General features: G+C 46.9%; 1 protein-coding gene across 16 annotated transcripts in view; it reads left to right on the forward strand.

The window, feature by feature from the left end:
- FGFR1 (fibroblast growth factor receptor 1) overlaps positions 1 to 16298 on the forward strand; it is a 112834-nt gene extending 96536 nt beyond the window's left edge. For all 16 annotated transcript variants that reach the window (XM_083713512.1, XM_083713514.1, XM_083713505.1 and 13 more), the window contains 8 exons: positions 606 to 727; positions 2543 to 2653; positions 4119 to 4309; positions 4855 to 4977; positions 7520 to 7590; positions 9058 to 9195; positions 12960 to 13065; positions 13498 to 16298. In XM_083713512.1, the coding sequence (XP_083569638.1) occupies positions 606 to 727; positions 2543 to 2653; positions 4119 to 4309; positions 4855 to 4977; positions 7520 to 7590; positions 9058 to 9195; positions 12960 to 13065; positions 13498 to 13674 (1039 nt within the window). In that variant the 3' untranslated portion in view covers positions 13675 to 16298. The remainder of the gene's footprint in view (positions 1 to 605; positions 728 to 2542; positions 2654 to 4118; positions 4310 to 4854; positions 4978 to 7519; positions 7591 to 9057; positions 9196 to 12959; positions 13066 to 13497) is intronic.
- Positions 16299 to 16894: the final 596 nt, after the last annotated feature.

Consider the following 16894-nt stretch of genomic DNA (forward strand, 5'->3'; position numbering starts at 1 on the left):
TCCCAAGTCCATCAACTCCAGCCAGCATGGCCAGCGGTCAGGGATGACGAGGCCACAAGTCCCCCATCCCATCTTACAACCACGGGTTTTCCAGAAAACTGGAAAACTGCAATATCTTGCCACTCTTCAACATTTTCATTATCAGAACGCAAAAATACCACTTACAGCTGCGTCTGAAGGGTAAAATTCCACCCCAACCACAAATTATTACAGTGGTACCTTGATTTACAAACGCCTCAGGTTACAAATGCTTCAGGTTACAAACTCCACTAACCTGGAAGAGTTATCTTGAGTTGAGAACTTTGCCCCAGGATGAGAACGGAAATCATGTGCTGGCGGCACAGTGGCAGCAAGAGGCCCCATTAGTGAAAGTACGCCTCTAGTTAAGAACAGTTTCAGGTTAAGAACGGACCTCTGGAGCGAATTAAGTTCGTAACCAGAGGTGCCACTGTAGGTCCAGATTGTCAAAGCCAGAACCATCTACAAGAAGAAAGAAATTTCTGTTGGGTGTTGAGCCAAGGGCAAGTGAGGCCTTGGAGCTGTGCATTTGAGCTGAAGAGGGGCAGCCTCCCTGCCATCACCTCCTTTCTCTTGCTCTCCTCTAGGCTGATTCTGGGCAAACCTTTGGGGGAAGGCTGCTTTGGGCAGGTGGTGCTTGCTGAGGCCATCGGGCTAGACAAAGACAAGCCAAACCGAGTGACCAAAGTGGCAGTGAAGATGCTAAAATGTAAGTAACGGCTTTCCTGTAGCTTCTCTTCAGGCAGCTCCATGTTTCCTTCCAAAAGACCTGCATGTGTCCTTTGTTCCAAGGGCCTCTTGAAGAACAACAGCTGACTTTCTGCCATTGAGGGGCTTAAGTCTGCGTTTTTAACTTTTGGAAATATTTTCATCTGTTCACATTTCATCTGTTCATCCGTTGATGATTGCAATATCAGGTGACTGGCGTGTCTCAGAATGGGTTTCCTAGCTTGTACCCAAAAGGGCAGTGGATGATCCCATCCCTTCCTTAAGAGCAGGGATGGGGGGAACGTAGACCCAGGGGCCAAATGGAGTCCTCCAGGGCACACCTCTCAACTGCCCCACTTTGCTGCCTCCTCCTTAAGTGCTTTTCTTTGCCTGGAATGTGTCCAGACAAACCACGAGGAGCAAACTCATGACTTGTCTGGAACAAGGCAGACTATAAGCCTAGGTCCAGACCACATGCTAAGCCAAACCATGCCTTAGCTCACTGCAGGGTCTGAGGAGGAGCAAAGGAGTTTTGATTTCCTCCCTGAGCACCTGCCTGCTTCTGCCAAGCCATGGTTTTGCTTTGTGTTACATATGAACAGGATAACGGCAAGACTCTCTAGTTCAGTTGAAAGAAAATGCATTCACATAGGCAATCCTGTGTCCAAATAGGTATCCAAACAAGACTGATGATAAAGTTCTACACCTATATTAATTAAACAGTTAAATCAAGATGGATAGAATATTTTTGCCGTTGAGGCCAGCTTAATGATGTTTATTTGTTCCCTTCTGAATAAATAAATAAAAAGTTTTTTAAAATGAGAGAGAGAAAAGAAAGAAAATGCATAAAAACATTTCTGTATGTAGCAATATCACCAACTGAGACATCATGGCTCTGCTTGCCACCACTCCAGGTTTTTTAAAAATATGTTTCTTTATATGTGCCTGCTGGCCAAGAGGTTTATGTATCTATCCAAATTATGATGATATAGAAGAGAAATGTGTTCTGAAGCTTCCACAAGCCATGTTTCCATTCCTCTGAACTTTCTGGTTGGCAGCTACATTTTAGAATTACTCAATTGGTGTTCCATTTATATCCTGCTCTGGTGTGGGGCTCCCAGTGTGCTCCCCTCCAAGGGAGCAGCTGCCCATGTCCACAGCTGCTTCGCTTCAGGAGGGCTGTCGCCTGAGATGCTCCCCACTTGGCCTACGGATCCCGCGCTTGCTTTTCCTTCAGGGCCACGCATCTTGAGAAAGGCATGGAGAGGGGAAGTAGAATCATACAGTTGGGAGGGACTTCAGAGCTGGTCTTATATTCAGACCCCCTATCAGTATTGAAAACCCTCTACTGCAGCATCCCTGATAGCCTCCATCCGACCTCTACTTAAAAACTGCTGAGATCTTCCAAGGCAGCCTGCTCCAAATAGCTCATACCATCAGAACATTCTTCCTAAGGTTTTGTATAAATCCTGTTTTCCTGTCATTTGAACTCATTGGTTCATGCCCTACCCATTAGAGTGACTGAAAACAAATTTTCTCCCCATCTTCTTTCCCCTTTCAAATATCTGAGGATGGATATCAAATCACCTTCACCATCTCTTATCTCTAAGCTAAACATACCCAAACCCTTTTGCTTTGCTTTCCTGGCCATGTTCCTTTATCACATGGCCACTTTCCTCTCCTTTGTCTCTATCGAAGGGCCAGGCACTACTTTTTTTTGGGGGGGGGGGCGGTGCCCATGAGCCTTAGCTGCTGATTCCTTTTTGAGCCACTCTTAATCTTGACCTGCCAGCACCAATGTCTTTTTCTTCCTCAGCCGACGCCACGGAAAAAGATCTGTCTGACTTGATCTCTGAGATGGAGATGATGAAGATTATTGGCAAGCACAAGAACATCATCAATCTCCTGGGAGCTTGCACTCAGGATGGTGAGGGCTGAGCACTTCGTTTGAGGGAAGCAGTTGTGGTTCCGTGGAAGAGCAGAGGACAGCAGAATGTCCCCAGTTAAAAATAGCTGAAAGGGTTTCTGTTTAAGGACAAGCCTATCCATTAGTTAAATGTACAGTATTTTAATATATTTTTTGGAAGCCGCTCAGTGTGGCTGGGGAAGCCCAGCCAGATGGGCGGGGTATAAATAATAAATTATTATTATTATTATTATTATTATTATTATTATTATGTGTTTTATCTCTTTTTAGCTTCTGTTGATTTTTATCATCTCTTGAATGTTACCTGTTCTTAACTGTTTTTATTGAGAATTTTAAAAAAGATATCTTTTTTTTTTGTAAGCCACTTAGAGGTTTTCTTACAAAAAGGTACATATATTTTGTTAAGATGGAAAAAACCCTTGACATCTCAAGCAGCAGGTGATGGGGAAACCCTTTTCTGCCTGTGACCCTTGGGAGATGCTGCCAGTCAGAGGAGACAGTGCTGAGCTTGAATGGGCCAGTGGTTAGACCTGGTGTAAGAAAGCTTTCTATATTCCTTCCTGCTTGAGAATAGGTGTGAGGTCGTTCCAAAGTCAATTAGAAAGACGAATAGTTGTGTGCTGGGCTTTGAACTCTGTAAAGTGCTTGTCCTTTAATTTCTTCTTATTGTTATTTATTCAATTTATATACTGCCCTTTATCAAAAGATCCCAGCGTGGATTACAACAGCAAGAACACATTTTACAGATCATCAGTAATAAAAAACATAATAAAAAGCATAATAATAAAATAATAATAACAGTCTCTTTCTCCCCTCCCCCATCTTTAACAGGCCATAGATTATTTAATGGTTAAAGGCCTGGGTAAGGAGGACTGTTTTTGCCTGGTGCCTAAAGACATGTAATGATAGCGCCAGGTGAGCTTCTCTGGGGAAGAGCATTCCACAGGTGGGGAGCCACGACAGATAAGGCCCACTCTCCTGCTGCCTCCTTCTGAACCTCTCTGGAAGGAGGTACATAGAGAAGGGCATCAGATGGCAAGCTCAGGGTCTGGCCCGGTTTGTATGGGGAGAGGCAGTCCTTAAGGTCCTGAGGTCTTGAACCGTGTAAGGATTTATAGGTCAACACCAGCACCTTGAATTGGGACCGGAAACTAATTGGCAGCCCGTGCAGTTGGGCCAGGATCAGTGTAATTTGCTCAAACTGTCTAGTTCTGATGAGCAGCCTGGCCATTGCATGTTGCACCAGCTGAAGTTCCCAAACCGTCTTCTGAGGCAGCCCCACGTAGAACAACGCACTGCAGTAATCCAGCACAGAGGTTACCAGAGCATGTCTTGCAACTCAAGTGTACAAATCCTCTCTGTCTGCCCCTGGGCACAACAGAAAGGAGCCCTGTTGAGTGGGAGATTGCCTGAGGACAGGCTCTGCTGTGCTCTCTGAACCCAAGGCCTGTCTCCTCTTCGCCAGGGCCGCTCTATGTGATCGTGGAGTATGCATCCAAAGGGAATCTGAGAGAATACCTGCAGGCTCGGCGCCCCCCAGGCATGGAATATTGCTACAACCCCACCCACATCCCAGAGGAGCAGCTCTCTTTCAAAGACCTGGTGTCCTGCGCGTACCAAGTGGCCAGAGGCATGGAATACCTGGCGTCCAAGAAGGTGAGCAGTCGCAGCAGGAATGGTGGGTGTGTAGTTCATACAGGAGGACGGGGGCTGAGGAGGGATAGAAGGGCCAGGGAATTATTTAAATTGTCTGCTGCAGAAAAAGGCAGAAGGGTTAGGCTGACAATTGGGTACTGCCTTTTTGGATGCAGAAGCCCTTTGCTTATTGTTTGATTGGATCTGTAACTTTGTTGTTGTTATAATGGGGGGGCTGTGTGGGCTTCAGAATCCCACAGACGAAAAATATGTAATGGGGTATGGAGGCAAAGAAGTCAGCTTTTAAAAAAGTGAGATTCTTTCTCTTGCAACAACGGGGTAGGTTCCTCGCATGGGAGGAGGCACACAGATTTGCTTGGTTCACGTCATATATGCAGGCTGCAAGTTAGCTTGGTCAAAAATAATTTTGCCCTCTTTTGCTGTTATGTTCCCTGTTTTGTTTTAAGCTGAAAATGCCCCTGCATTCCTCTGAGGGAGGTGTCAAGGCCTCCCAGGGCTGCTGCTTCTTTCTTGCAGGTCCCTAACAATTTGTGTCTCATCGCTAGTGCATTCACCGTGATCTGGCTGCCAGGAATGTGTTGGTGACAGAAGACAGTGTGATGAAGATTGCTGATTTTGGCCTGGCTCGAGACATTCATCACATAGACTATTACAAAAAGACAACCAACGTGAGTAGCCGATTCAGGGGTTTTGGCCACCACGTCTCACGGCCAGCCTGTATTCTGGACAAGGTTGCCCTCCCCTAGGAAGAACAGGGTCACTGTCTGTGAGGCTGTTAGATCCCACACTGTCATGGAAGGCTGTGGTGCCTCAGGGGCTATAAGTGCCTTGTTTCAGCTGCAACTGGTTTGCCAGCGATGGCACCTTTTCGACAGAGGTGACTTGGCTGCTAGTCACTTCCACATTGGATGGTTACGATGCGCTCTACATGGGGCTGCCTGTGACAATGGCTCGGAAACATCCATTGGTCCACAGTGTAGCACCCAGACTTCTAGCTGGGCTTCTGTTTAGATCCCATAAAACCTCCGTTCATTTCTGAGCCCAATTTGGGGCGCTCTCCCCACAGAGGTGCATCTGAACCTTCATTGTACAACTTTTGGCGACTGCTAACGACACACCTCCGAACCGTGGCTTTTGACTCTAGAGATGCATATTTTTAGGCTCCACCTTATTTCTGTCATAGTAAGTTGTTTTAAGCAGTTTTTAATATTGTGTTTTAATTGTTGAAGTCTACCCCCAGACCATGTGGTGAAGGGACCAAAATAAAATATTGGTTATTTTCATCATTATATTCTGCACATAAAAGGTGTGGATGTCATGTATGTTGTACTGTGCAGAAACCTTTCTGAAGCTGAGGAGGTCCAAGTCTGGGCCTGGCCTCTACCTGGATAGCAGATTGTGTGCCACTTCAGGCATTTCTTTCTCCACACAATTAACTAGAGAATGAGGTGAGGACATCTCGTTGCCTCATGACCAAGAAGCCAGGGAGAGAGAGGGGGAGTCTCAGAAGCTTTGTGGGCACCAGAAGAAGACCTCAGTGATGCCTTTGCACGTATGGGCACCATGAAGGCAACCCTAGCTTGAGATCACACATTGAAATTCAAGAGCAAATTTCAAAGCAGAGGAAGCAGAGGCTTTAATTCAATCTGAAGGCTTTTTTCCTGCATGGCTGGCCTTAAACCATATTAAAATGGATTGAAAGATGTATTCATGGAATCTGATATAAAGGGCTGCCCCATAGTAAAAAGGTAAAGGGTAAAGGGGACCCCTGACCATTAGGTCCAGTCGTGACCGACTCTGGGGTTGCAGCGCTCATCTCGCTTTATTGGCCGAGGGAGCTGGCGTACAGCTTCCGGGTCATGTGGCCAGCATAACTAAGCCGCTTCTGGCGAACCAGAGCAGCACACGGAAATGCCGTTTACCTTCCCGCTGGAGTGGTACCTATTTATCTACTTGCACTTTGACGTGCTTTCGAACTGCTAGGTTGGCAGGATGCCCCATAGTATTATATGTTTAAACTGATTAATGATTATGGAGGGATTTTTAAACATTATTCTTGTTTATAAAACCCAATTAAAAAACCCCCAACAACAACCTTGAGTATCCAATTAGGAGAGCACTATTGCTGCTTGTGTATAGTCACTTTTCAACATTGCATAGTTGATTTTGAGATTGTGGGCTGCTTGCCATATTTGTTTAATGTGCTATATATAAGGAAAACAAGATTTAAACAGCAGTTTTTGCTAGAAGTAGAAATGTCAAAACTACACTGGGCGCTTCCAGCTCACACCCTTATTTAAAGCTGTGCACATGTTTGATTTTGTTTTTCAGAAGTGATTATTTTTTTCATGATTTTATATATATATTTGTATTGTTTTGCTATGGTGCAACATCATGAGAAATAAACTCTTCTGCATCTAACAATGCACATACTTCAAGGGAAAACTGAAAGGTCTTTCCAGATCTCCAGACACTTTTGTGCTGGGGGAAGTTTCCTTCCTAACCTAAAAACTGACAGTCAATCAGATCCCCCAAGTATAATCAGTGGACTCTAATAAAAGGATAGTGGGACAGTCCTGCATCACAGGGCAAACCCTGAAGTGCTCTGCTAAATTCTTCTTCTTCCTTCTTCTTCTTTGGCGATCCCTGGTAGCCGAGGAAGATGGTCTTCCATGAACACGGTTTTAACAGTGAGTCTGTAAGTGACTGTGGAGGCCAATTCTGGATCCACATGTCTTTCCACAGTGGGGACATAGGTTTCCATGCAGGAGTTGATCACGGTGAGGGTTTGCCAAGCATGCCTTCCTCTTAGCACGTTTCTCCCTTGCATCCTGAGTTCGAGTGTCTTCAACGCCCATGATACCTTTGGTAAAGGCTGTTCTCCAACTGGAGCGCTCGCAGGCCAGTGTTTCCCAGTTGTACATGTTTATACTACATTTTTTAAGATTTGCCTTGAGAGAAACTTTGAACCTCTTTTGTTGACCACCAGCATTGCGCTTTCCATTTTTAAGTTCAGAATAGAGTAGTTGCTTTGGAAGATGATCAGGCATCCACACAACATGACCAGTCCAACGAAGTTGAACTGCTAAATTCATAGCAACACAACACCTCCATATTTATTATTTTTTGCATTATTCATGCACACAGACCCTGGCCTTTCTCTCCTTCCCACAGTTTTGGGCTGATGCAGCTGTCTTTCCTATTTCCTAGGGTCGCTTGCCAGTCAAGTGGATGGCCCCTGAGGCTTTATTTGACAGGATCTACACGCACCAGAGTGATGTGTGAGTATCTCTTGGCTACTTTAGACACGAACCTAACCTGAGCCAGTCCATGGAACTATCCAGATTGTCCTGTCTGGCATAACTGGTTGCAGGGCTCAGGCAAAGACCCATGCGATCTTTTCTCAGACTGGAGGTGCCAGGAATTGGAAGAAGGACCTCCTGCCGGGAAGGCAAGGGCTCTGTCCCAGCCCTGAAGCCTCTGCTCCTGCTGGCCATCTGCTTGGACCTCGAGGGTGGAGGGATTGGGGAAAGAGCACCGGGCTGCTTTGCCTTCAACCTGTTAAATGTCACCGCTACACTTTTGGTTCCACAGTACTCACAGTTGCGCTCCAAGACACCAACTGCTCTGGCAACCCACTCCTGAATGGCTCCTTGTGCTCATGGCTCCTCCAAGGAGTGTGTCTTTGCTTGTGGTCCAATTCACACACAACCTTGGTATGCAGGCAACACCCCCTTAAGCCTCCTGGCATCTCCAACTAAGCCCAGTGTGCTGGATACTATTCCCAAAGATGAAATAGATCAGATGTGGTTCATCTTTGCTTAAGGAAATGCTAATTATTATAAGCAGGAAGAGGGTTTTCAGTCTGGCACTGAGGTTTGTTTGAATCCTGCTACTGATTCCAGCCTTATTGTCAGCCCAATACCTTTTCACCTCCACAAGAAGTCTTTAAAAAAATTTAATGAGACCATTTCATGGAGAAGCAGGCCTATTGACAGTCAAGGGAGCTAGGGGTGCTTGAATAATTTGGTTTTTTGCAAATTCCAATAGGGACTGGCCTGGACTAATGTGCAGATTGCAATACAGTTGTCTTTTGGATTTTTCCCTTCTCAGAATTTTCCAGTTTTTTCCAGTTCAAAAAACATACCTAAATGCTTATGAAATAACATTTTAAGATAAGCTATCCAGCAGGTTTTTCTTTCTCAGCCAAGCAAGCATAACCAAACTACACTGCTACTGCTGTGATTCCTGATGTGCACACGATGCTCAATTTAGAATGTATGAAGTTCCTTTACTCTGAGCCAGCTCTGTACTGGCTACCCTGTCTGGCCATGGCTCTCCAATCATTATTCAAACCTTGTAACTTAAAGAATAAAAACCATGAAAGAAATAGCACTGTGAGGAGAGATGTGATCATAGGGGAGAGCTGGGGGGGGGGTGGTGGTTGGAAAAACACATTTTTAAAATACATACCTTTAAAGAAAAGGAAAAAGCTACAAAAATCCAAACGCTAGCTGGAGACCATTTGCAGAAGGGAACTCTCACGTCCTGGTGTCTTCCCACACCTCACTCCCCCATGTCAGCTCTGGATGAGCTGAGCCAGGCTGCATGTGCAAGAAGTGTCACATCAGAAGGGGGTGCCCTGCTTCTCTGCCACACAGATGTTGTGAGGAGCCCCATGAGGACTGGGCAGGTGAATTGGGTGGGAGACCCCATTTCCACACACTGTGTCTCTGCTCTTTGGCCAGGTGGTCCTTCGGCGTACTGCTGTGGGAGATCTTCACGCTGGGAGGGTCGCCATACCCAGGAGTGCCAGTGGAAGAGCTTTTCAAGCTGCTGAAAGAGGGTCACCGAATGGACAAGCCCAGCAACTGCACCAATGAGCTGTGAGTGTCGCCTCCTGGCTCTTTCCCAGGCTAGCATTGTGCTGGACTCAGACAAGGAACACAGATGGGCTTCTTCCAGCCCTGGTCTTCAGTTCTCGTTAAAGTGTTGAAAGCACAGCATGAGGCCAATATATTGTACATTGGGTTTCATGGGGTGTTTATTTTATTTTATTTGCCATTTCTACAGCTCTTAGCCCATTCCTGGCTCAAAGGCTATTGCTTTGGGCAGAGAGATTCTCAAATGTTACCAGCTCTGATAGTGGTGCTGTCCGGACAGGAATCATAGAATCCTAGAGTTGGAAGAGACCACAAGGGCCATCGAGTCCAAACCCCTGCCAAGCAGGAAACACCATCAGAGCACTCCTGACATATGGTTGTCAAGCCTCTGCTTAAAGACCTCCAAAGAAGGAGACTCCACCACACTCCTGGGCAGCAAATTCCACTGTCGAACAGCTCTTACTGTCAGGAAGTTCTTCCTAATGTTTAGGTGGAATCTTCTTTCTTGTAGTTTGGATCCATTGCTCCGTGTCCGCTTCTCTGGAGCAGCAGAAAACAACCTTTCTCCCTCCTCTATGTGACATCCTTTTATATATTTGAACATGGCTATCATATCACCCCTTAACCTCCTCTTCTCCAGGCTAAACATGCCCAGCTCCCTTAGCCGTTCCTCATAAGGCATTGTTTCCAGGCCTTTGACCATTTTGGTTGCCCTCCTCTGGACACCTTCCAGTTTGTCAGTGTCCTTCTTGAACTGTGGTGCCCAGAACTGGACATAGTACTCCAGGTGAGGTCTGACCAGAGCAGAATACAGTGGCACTATTACTTCCCTTGATCTAGATGCTATACTCCTATTGATGCAGCCCAGAATTGCATTGGCTTTTTTTGCTGCCGCATCACACTGTTGGCTCATGTCAAGTTTGTGGTCAACCAAGACTCCTAGATCCTTTTCACATGTACTGCTCTCAAGCCAGGTGTCACCCAGCTTGTATTTGTGCCTCTCGGGGTTTTTTTTGCCCAAGTGCAATACTTTACATTTCTCCCTGTTAAAATTCATCTTGTTTGTTTTGGCCCAGTTCTCTAATCTGTCAAGGGAACTGACAAGGACTTTGTTGCAGAATGAGCGGGAGGTGCTCCAAACATACCAGGGCTTGTTTGCCATATCTTGAAGCCAATGAAGTAATACCCATTACCCCCTAAAGAGGAATGCCATGTAAGACCATTAAATCCAGAGTCTAAAAATACCTACCTGCAAAATGGTTCAGGACGCTTCAGCAAGAATTCTGCTTTGTCAAGGCTCAGCCCCTTGTGCTCTCTGTGGGAGCCTGGGAGGTTGCCTTATACTGAGTCATAGAGTTGGAAGGAGCCCAAAGGTTATCTAGTCCAGCCCCCTGCGGTGCAGGAATCTCCCTGCCCAATGTGGGGCTTGACCCTGAGATTAAGAGTCTCAGGCTCTACTGACTGAGCTATACCAGACCATCTGGCTCAGGATTGTCTACACTGACTGGCAGCGGCTCTCTGGGATTTCAGACTGGAGGGGCAGGTTGCCGAGCCCACCCTGGGCTGTCTCATGAGCTATGGCCCTTCCCCAAAAACTTCCAGGTGAACAGAAATCCTGGAGGAGATTACATGTGACCTAATCTTCAGTGGTTCTGTTAGGGGCTATCCCTGTTTCAGCAGTGTTTGTTTGTTTGTTTGTTTGTTTGTTTGTTTGTTTGTTTGTTTGTTTGCTGCCTCTCCTTGTGCCCAGGGCAGCTTGGGTTAAATCAAAGACTTCATTAAAATGAATGCAACAGCAACAATACTGGCATTTCAAATCGACACAGCATATATCCAAGTGATCCCTAAACACAGCAGATAAAATGTTGGAAAAGGCCATCTCGTCTAGCTCCCTGTTTCTCACGGCGTTCTCCCCACTTGCATTTCCCGGCAATCGGCATTCACAGAAGCCATGCCTCTGAGCCTGGCCGTCACGGCCAGGGGTTCCCTTCTCCTCCAACCCAAATGCCAAGCAAGTCGGGCTCGTGCCTTCCCCTCCCAGAAGTCAAGAGAGCTGTTGATGCCACCAGACCTCTTGCTGGAGGAACTTCCGTAGCCTCGGGGCTGCAGCCCTGGCGTCTCTCTTCCTCCAGATATTTGAACTTGCCACGCAAGGGCACCTGAAGCAGAGTGGCTTGGTACGTGGGAGCAAAAGGAAAGAGGGGTGCTTTGAGCAATTCTGATCCCAAGGTCAGCCTGTTCCTATGACATGAGTTCCCAGAGATGGTTTTCCTTGCCCGGCTTGCAGGGCCGGCCGGCCAGCCGGCTGGAGAGCCCCATCAAGCGCAGCCGCCTGGCACAGCAGAACAGAACCCCCGCTGACCGGCAGATGCATATTATGAGCACTGGCAGGAATTCAGCGTTATTTTCCCAGCCCTGCAGAAAGCTGTGCGTGATAATAAACCAAGACTTCATTTCCTTTATATTTTTGTTTTTCTCAGCAGGAGAATATCCCAAAGAGGGGGAGGGGGAGGGGGGTAACTTGGTCTTTTGTCTTGAGCGACTCTCAGTCCCTTCCCAGTTTGTTCTAGCCAGCCTGGCCAGTGGCTGCTGTCAACAGATCCACCTCCCTCCTTCGCCACACAATGAGGAGGATTGTGGTGCTCAGACCTAAGAAGGGGCTTACACAAAGTGTAGTGAGCAAGTGTTGCTGCAGGCTCAAACAAACACCTTCTGGTGTCGGGGTTCCCTTGGTTAGCATGCAGAGACAGGCTAGCTGAAAGATCCAGACCCTGCTTCATACTAAATTGCTATTAAATATGCAGTCCTTTTGCATTAGTCTGCATGTTAATAGCAGAAATTAGACTTGCCTTCAGTGCCTTGCAAAATGTTCATCAACAGTCATTGGTTCATTTGACTCTTATTTATAAGAAGCAGCAACCTTTGATTTACAAGTGGTGAGCATTTATTTACAGCAGTTTAAAAATGTATGGGGAAGAGAGGGAGGGGGGGTTCCGCTGCACAAGCAGTCCTGCTCACACAAGGACTTGATGGGATACAAGCCTGTCACATGCTTTCAGTGAAAATGAAGTTTACAGTTTGCAGGCCTGTGTCTCCCCCCGGAGCCAAGAGGTCTGCTTTAGGCGCAAGTGTGGAACTAAGCAGGTCTCAGTTGTCTGCACTGGAGACCACCTGTGAACCCCACATGCAGAAGAAAGGCAGGCGTAGATGTAACAGAGACTAGGAAAGACTTGTCACATGTCAGAGGTGATGGACAGAAACCTGGACTTAGATGAGGGTGGAGGACTTTGTTTCAAGGTTCTGTGCGATTCGTCATTGTGTCTCAGCTTCCATCTGAAACATTCTTTGTAGGATTTATGATCTCGGGAAGATCATGGAGTGTTTGCAAGTTCAGTAAAGTGCAAGTGTCAGGGTAGCCTTGGCCAACCTGGTGCCCTCCAGATGGTGCTTTGGACCCCCATCCCCGCCACCACAACTTGTAGTCCAAAACATCTGCTGGCCACCAAGTGGGATGGAGAAGGGCGTCAGGAGAAAGTGCTGAGACTGGGTTGGTTCATCTCGTTGAACAACCTCTTTCCAATGCCCACCAAATCTGATATTCAGAAGTCTACTTTCTCCCTTTAGCTTCATGGCTTTGATGGAATCTGTTGCTTTTGTTGAACCTTTGTATGAAATAGCCATTTCATGGGCTTGTCCATGTTCTGTTACATGTCCTGCAACTCTGTGCTAAACATTTTTCATCCGGTTCTCTTATTCTCTCCGTAAAGGTACATGATGATGCGAGATTGCTGGCATGCTGTTCCCTCCCAGAGACCCACATTTAAGCAACTGGTAGAAGACTTAGACAGGATTGTGGCCATGACCTCTAACCAGGTAAAATACATCTTTTTCCAAAGACTGTACGCTCCTGGGTGTCATTCTGTCTGTCTGCAAGGTTGCAGGGAGCCGCTTCCTGGACTAACCATTGATTCAAAGCTCAATGCTTTGAGTCCCCTGGGGACTCTGGCTTTTGGGGCCGACCAGGTCTTCTGTCTGGCTTTGGCTCCTGCTGCTGAGTGCTGCAACTAATTCCAGTGTTTCTTGGGGAGAGTCACTGGAGCACACTCTATTTTGATACCTTCGTTCTGATAGGCCCAATTTTCCCTGGGTGTGGGAAAATTCAGGGTGAAGTGATTCACTGTTGCTTTAATGCCCCTTTTTCTTTCTACTGACATTTGTCTCTTGGGGCTCCCCTCTCCTCTCCAAGGCCTCCAGACCCTGGGATGGCCAGTGCTTAAGCCCTCATGGCTCTTTCCTTTCCTCTAGGAATACCTGGACCTTTCCATGCCATTGGACCAGTATTCTCCTAGTTTTCCAGACACCCGCAGCTCCACCTGCTCTTCAGGAGAGGACTCTGTGTTTTCCCACGACCCCCTCCCCGATGAACCTTGCCTCCCCAAGCACCCACCTCAGCTTGCCAATGGAGGACTCAAAAGGCGCTGAGACTCCAACTTCTGTGGGACATTTGCAAACCCTCCGTGTACACAAGCGTAGCGTGTTCGTGTGCATGTGTTGAGGAGTGTGTGTGTGTGCGTGCGTGCGTGCGCACTTCGCTTCCAGCTGGACTGGTGGTGGAGCACCACATGGGGCAGCCATCAGCCCCCTTCCAGCTGCCATAGTCATGATCTGCAGAGACTCCATTTTGAATAACCAAACCCACACCGCCCCCTTCTTCTCAAAGCTGCCATGATTGCAAGTCCTTGACCTCTGGAAGAGGAGCTCACAGGGAATCTGTGCTTGAATATTTCCCATGAACTTGAGTTGAACTGCATCCCCTGCCCCCCTTTTGGCCAGTGACAAAACAAAAAGGCAGAGCCAGACACCTGGGCTTCAATAGCAACCTGCTGCCACTTCTCTGAAAAGGACTGGGGAGAACAACATTCCTTTGAAGAGAGTGGGCATTTTCTGCTCTCTACTTCCAAATGCAAGCAACAAAACCTCTTCACATCTCAAGAAGCTGACAGCTAAGCCTGAGGTGCAAGGCCTGTGGCCCAAGGACACTCTGGATTCAGCTGTCAACTGGGAAGTCTTAAATTCAGCCAAGCGGCGGCGGCGGCGGCACCTGTGGCTGGAGGGCCTGCTGCGTCTGTGATGCCAGTCGGGATGGCGCAGCGCACTTCTGCGCATGCTTGTGCTGGGACCAGGACTTCCTCCCAGGACAGCAGGCATAGGGCACTGCCCTGGTTGGTGCTTTGTGGACCAAACTTGGGAAGTGACCAGGAACCCCAAGGCCTGGGGTATCTTCACAGCACTTGACGCGAAACAGAGAGGTTGCAGCCCAACAAAGCCAGTGCTCGGAAGAGTGTTTTGTTTTTAATTAAACAAGCTTATGTACATAGCTGCAAAATGTATAAATATGAAATATATATTTACATGTCTTTTTTTTAAGAAAATTTGCTGTTTACCAGAGTTAATATCACTTTGGTAGTAAGTTACTAGTGGCTGGTAGGTATCAGTTGCTATAAAAACAAATCATATATTTTGCTACTTTTGCTGGTTTTTTGTTTTGTTTTAAATTATGTTCTAAAACTTATTTCAATTTAGGTACTTCAATAAAATTGCTGCTGCTTCAGTTTTATATGGGGTTATATTAAACAGTGATTTTTGTTGGTTAATGTTGATTTCCCTTTGGAAAGCTGTTATGAAATTATCTCTCTCCTTTCCTAGGCTCCTCCTCCCTTCCCTGCCATTGATTTCTGCCCCGGCCACCGAGTGCAGCCTTTGGATTTGGTGCCCAGCAGGAGGACAGTCAGTTCACCTTATTGGTGCAAGAAAAGGGTGTCTGTGAGCCAATGGTTCAGTTTCTAGGTTCAGAATCTTGGTCCGCAGTGGGGCTGAAGCCCCATGAGGACGAGGAACCCTTTTCCAGCCATGTCTGTGCATTTCTTTGATGTTTTGCAGCTAGAAATGGCTCTTGCCCTTTTGGGAGGTAGAAAGTGATGTTGCCGGAGCAAGCTCTTCCCAGCTGAGTTTTGACATCCTTTTGCTCTGGCAACTTGGAACCCAGAGCAAGACCAGCTCAAGAGCTGCCTCTGGCCCTGCCTCAGACTTCTCATGATGCTTGGCTCAGCCCCAGCGTCTCGTTTTGTCCAAACAAACTTTTCCCCTGCCCAGGCAGCGCCAAGGAAGAACTCCACGAGTGCCTTAAAATGAGCTGTGGAAACTTGCATGTCCATACAAGATGAGAGGAAGTGCTCTCGTCCCTCCCTCCCTCCCTCCCTATCTTCCATGGGAGCAACCTAGCAAATTAGTCAGAATTCTTCATTTCCTACCAGTTCTTTTCCAATAGCTAGTTTGGCCCTGAAGCCTTATCCGGGTCTTCTCTAAAGCAGCCGGGAACACCTGAACTAGAACTGCACATTTTGAACCATGAGGTAGGGGAAGACCATTCCTTGTGCCCAGGGCTATTTTTCAAGAAAAAGAGGCACCAGAACTCACCATGAATGCATCCTGTGTTCTCTTAGAACGGCAATGGTGCCCACCTGAGAGGGGCCAGAACTGAGTTTCGGCTGGAAAAAAAGCCCTGTTTGCACCAATACTTTAAGCTCTTCCAGCACTCACTATATCAGCCATTGCCAACCTGGTGCCCTCCAGATGTGTTGGGTTACAGCTGCCATCAGCTGGGTTGGTGGCCATTACAGCCAAAAACATCTGGAAGGCACCATGTTGGGAAGACTGCTCTAATTTTCACGTTCCCCAAATAATCGACATGGCCCTTGGCTTCCAGAATGGCATGCAGACTCCCAAGCCCTCTTCCTGCTTTCTCCCCCAGTCTAGACTAAGAAACAAGAGTTTGCTTTCTGTTCCTCAGTGGTATCTTGGAAGCCAGAGCCATGCCAGTCATACTTGAAAGCTTGCCCTGCCTTTGTATAGAGTCAGATTATTGTGCTTTTTAAAAATTCTGTAACAAATTTGGTGGTATTGTAATTTATTTTTTATTTTAAAAGATTTTAACAGAGTCCTGCAACCCTCCTTGACATTAGCTGATATTCTTGATCCCTCTCCCCTTTGTGTGCCTTCTTTTTCTTATGGGGAAAATGAGAATAAACCATGCAAATTTATGTAAATGTTACATATCTTATTTGAAGTCCAGAATCTGTGGGTTTCAGCCTGTGGACTTGAACATCTGGAAGCCAAGAGCAGCTAGGCTTCTGGCTTGGGGGATCCACTCTCCCCCCCCCCCCGCCCCCGATCTACCAGTTGGAAGAAGTCATGACATGGTACTGTATAGTCACTGCAGGGCAGCACAGAGGAGGAGACACTCGCAGAACGACTGCTTGGGCACAGGAAAGAAAGGCCATTAAATGTTCTGTTCATCTCAGCAGCAGCAGATCAACCTAACAATCCACACATGACAATAATGCGTGTTGTTAAGAAGGTAAGCATTTAGAAGTCTTTCTAAAAAAATTAACACATTTTACAAAGCAGAAAGAGAGTAGGTGTAGCAGTTAAGAGTGCTCTATTAGGTCTTGGGGACCAGGGTTCAAATCTCCATGCAGCTGTGAAAGTGATGTTGGGCCAGTCACTGTCTTCTAGCCTCACCTACTTTACAAAGTTGTTTTGAGCATATACACACCATATTCAGCTCCTTGGAAGAAAGGTAAAGGTAAATGTAAAGGGACCCCTGACCATTAGATCCAGTCGTGGCTGACTCTGGGGTTGC

This window comes from Podarcis gaigeae (genome assembly GCF_964106915.1).
Source record: "Podarcis gaigeae genome assembly, chromosome: 15".
NCBI lineage: Eukaryota > Metazoa > Chordata > Lepidosauria > Squamata > Lacertidae > Podarcis > Podarcis gaigeae.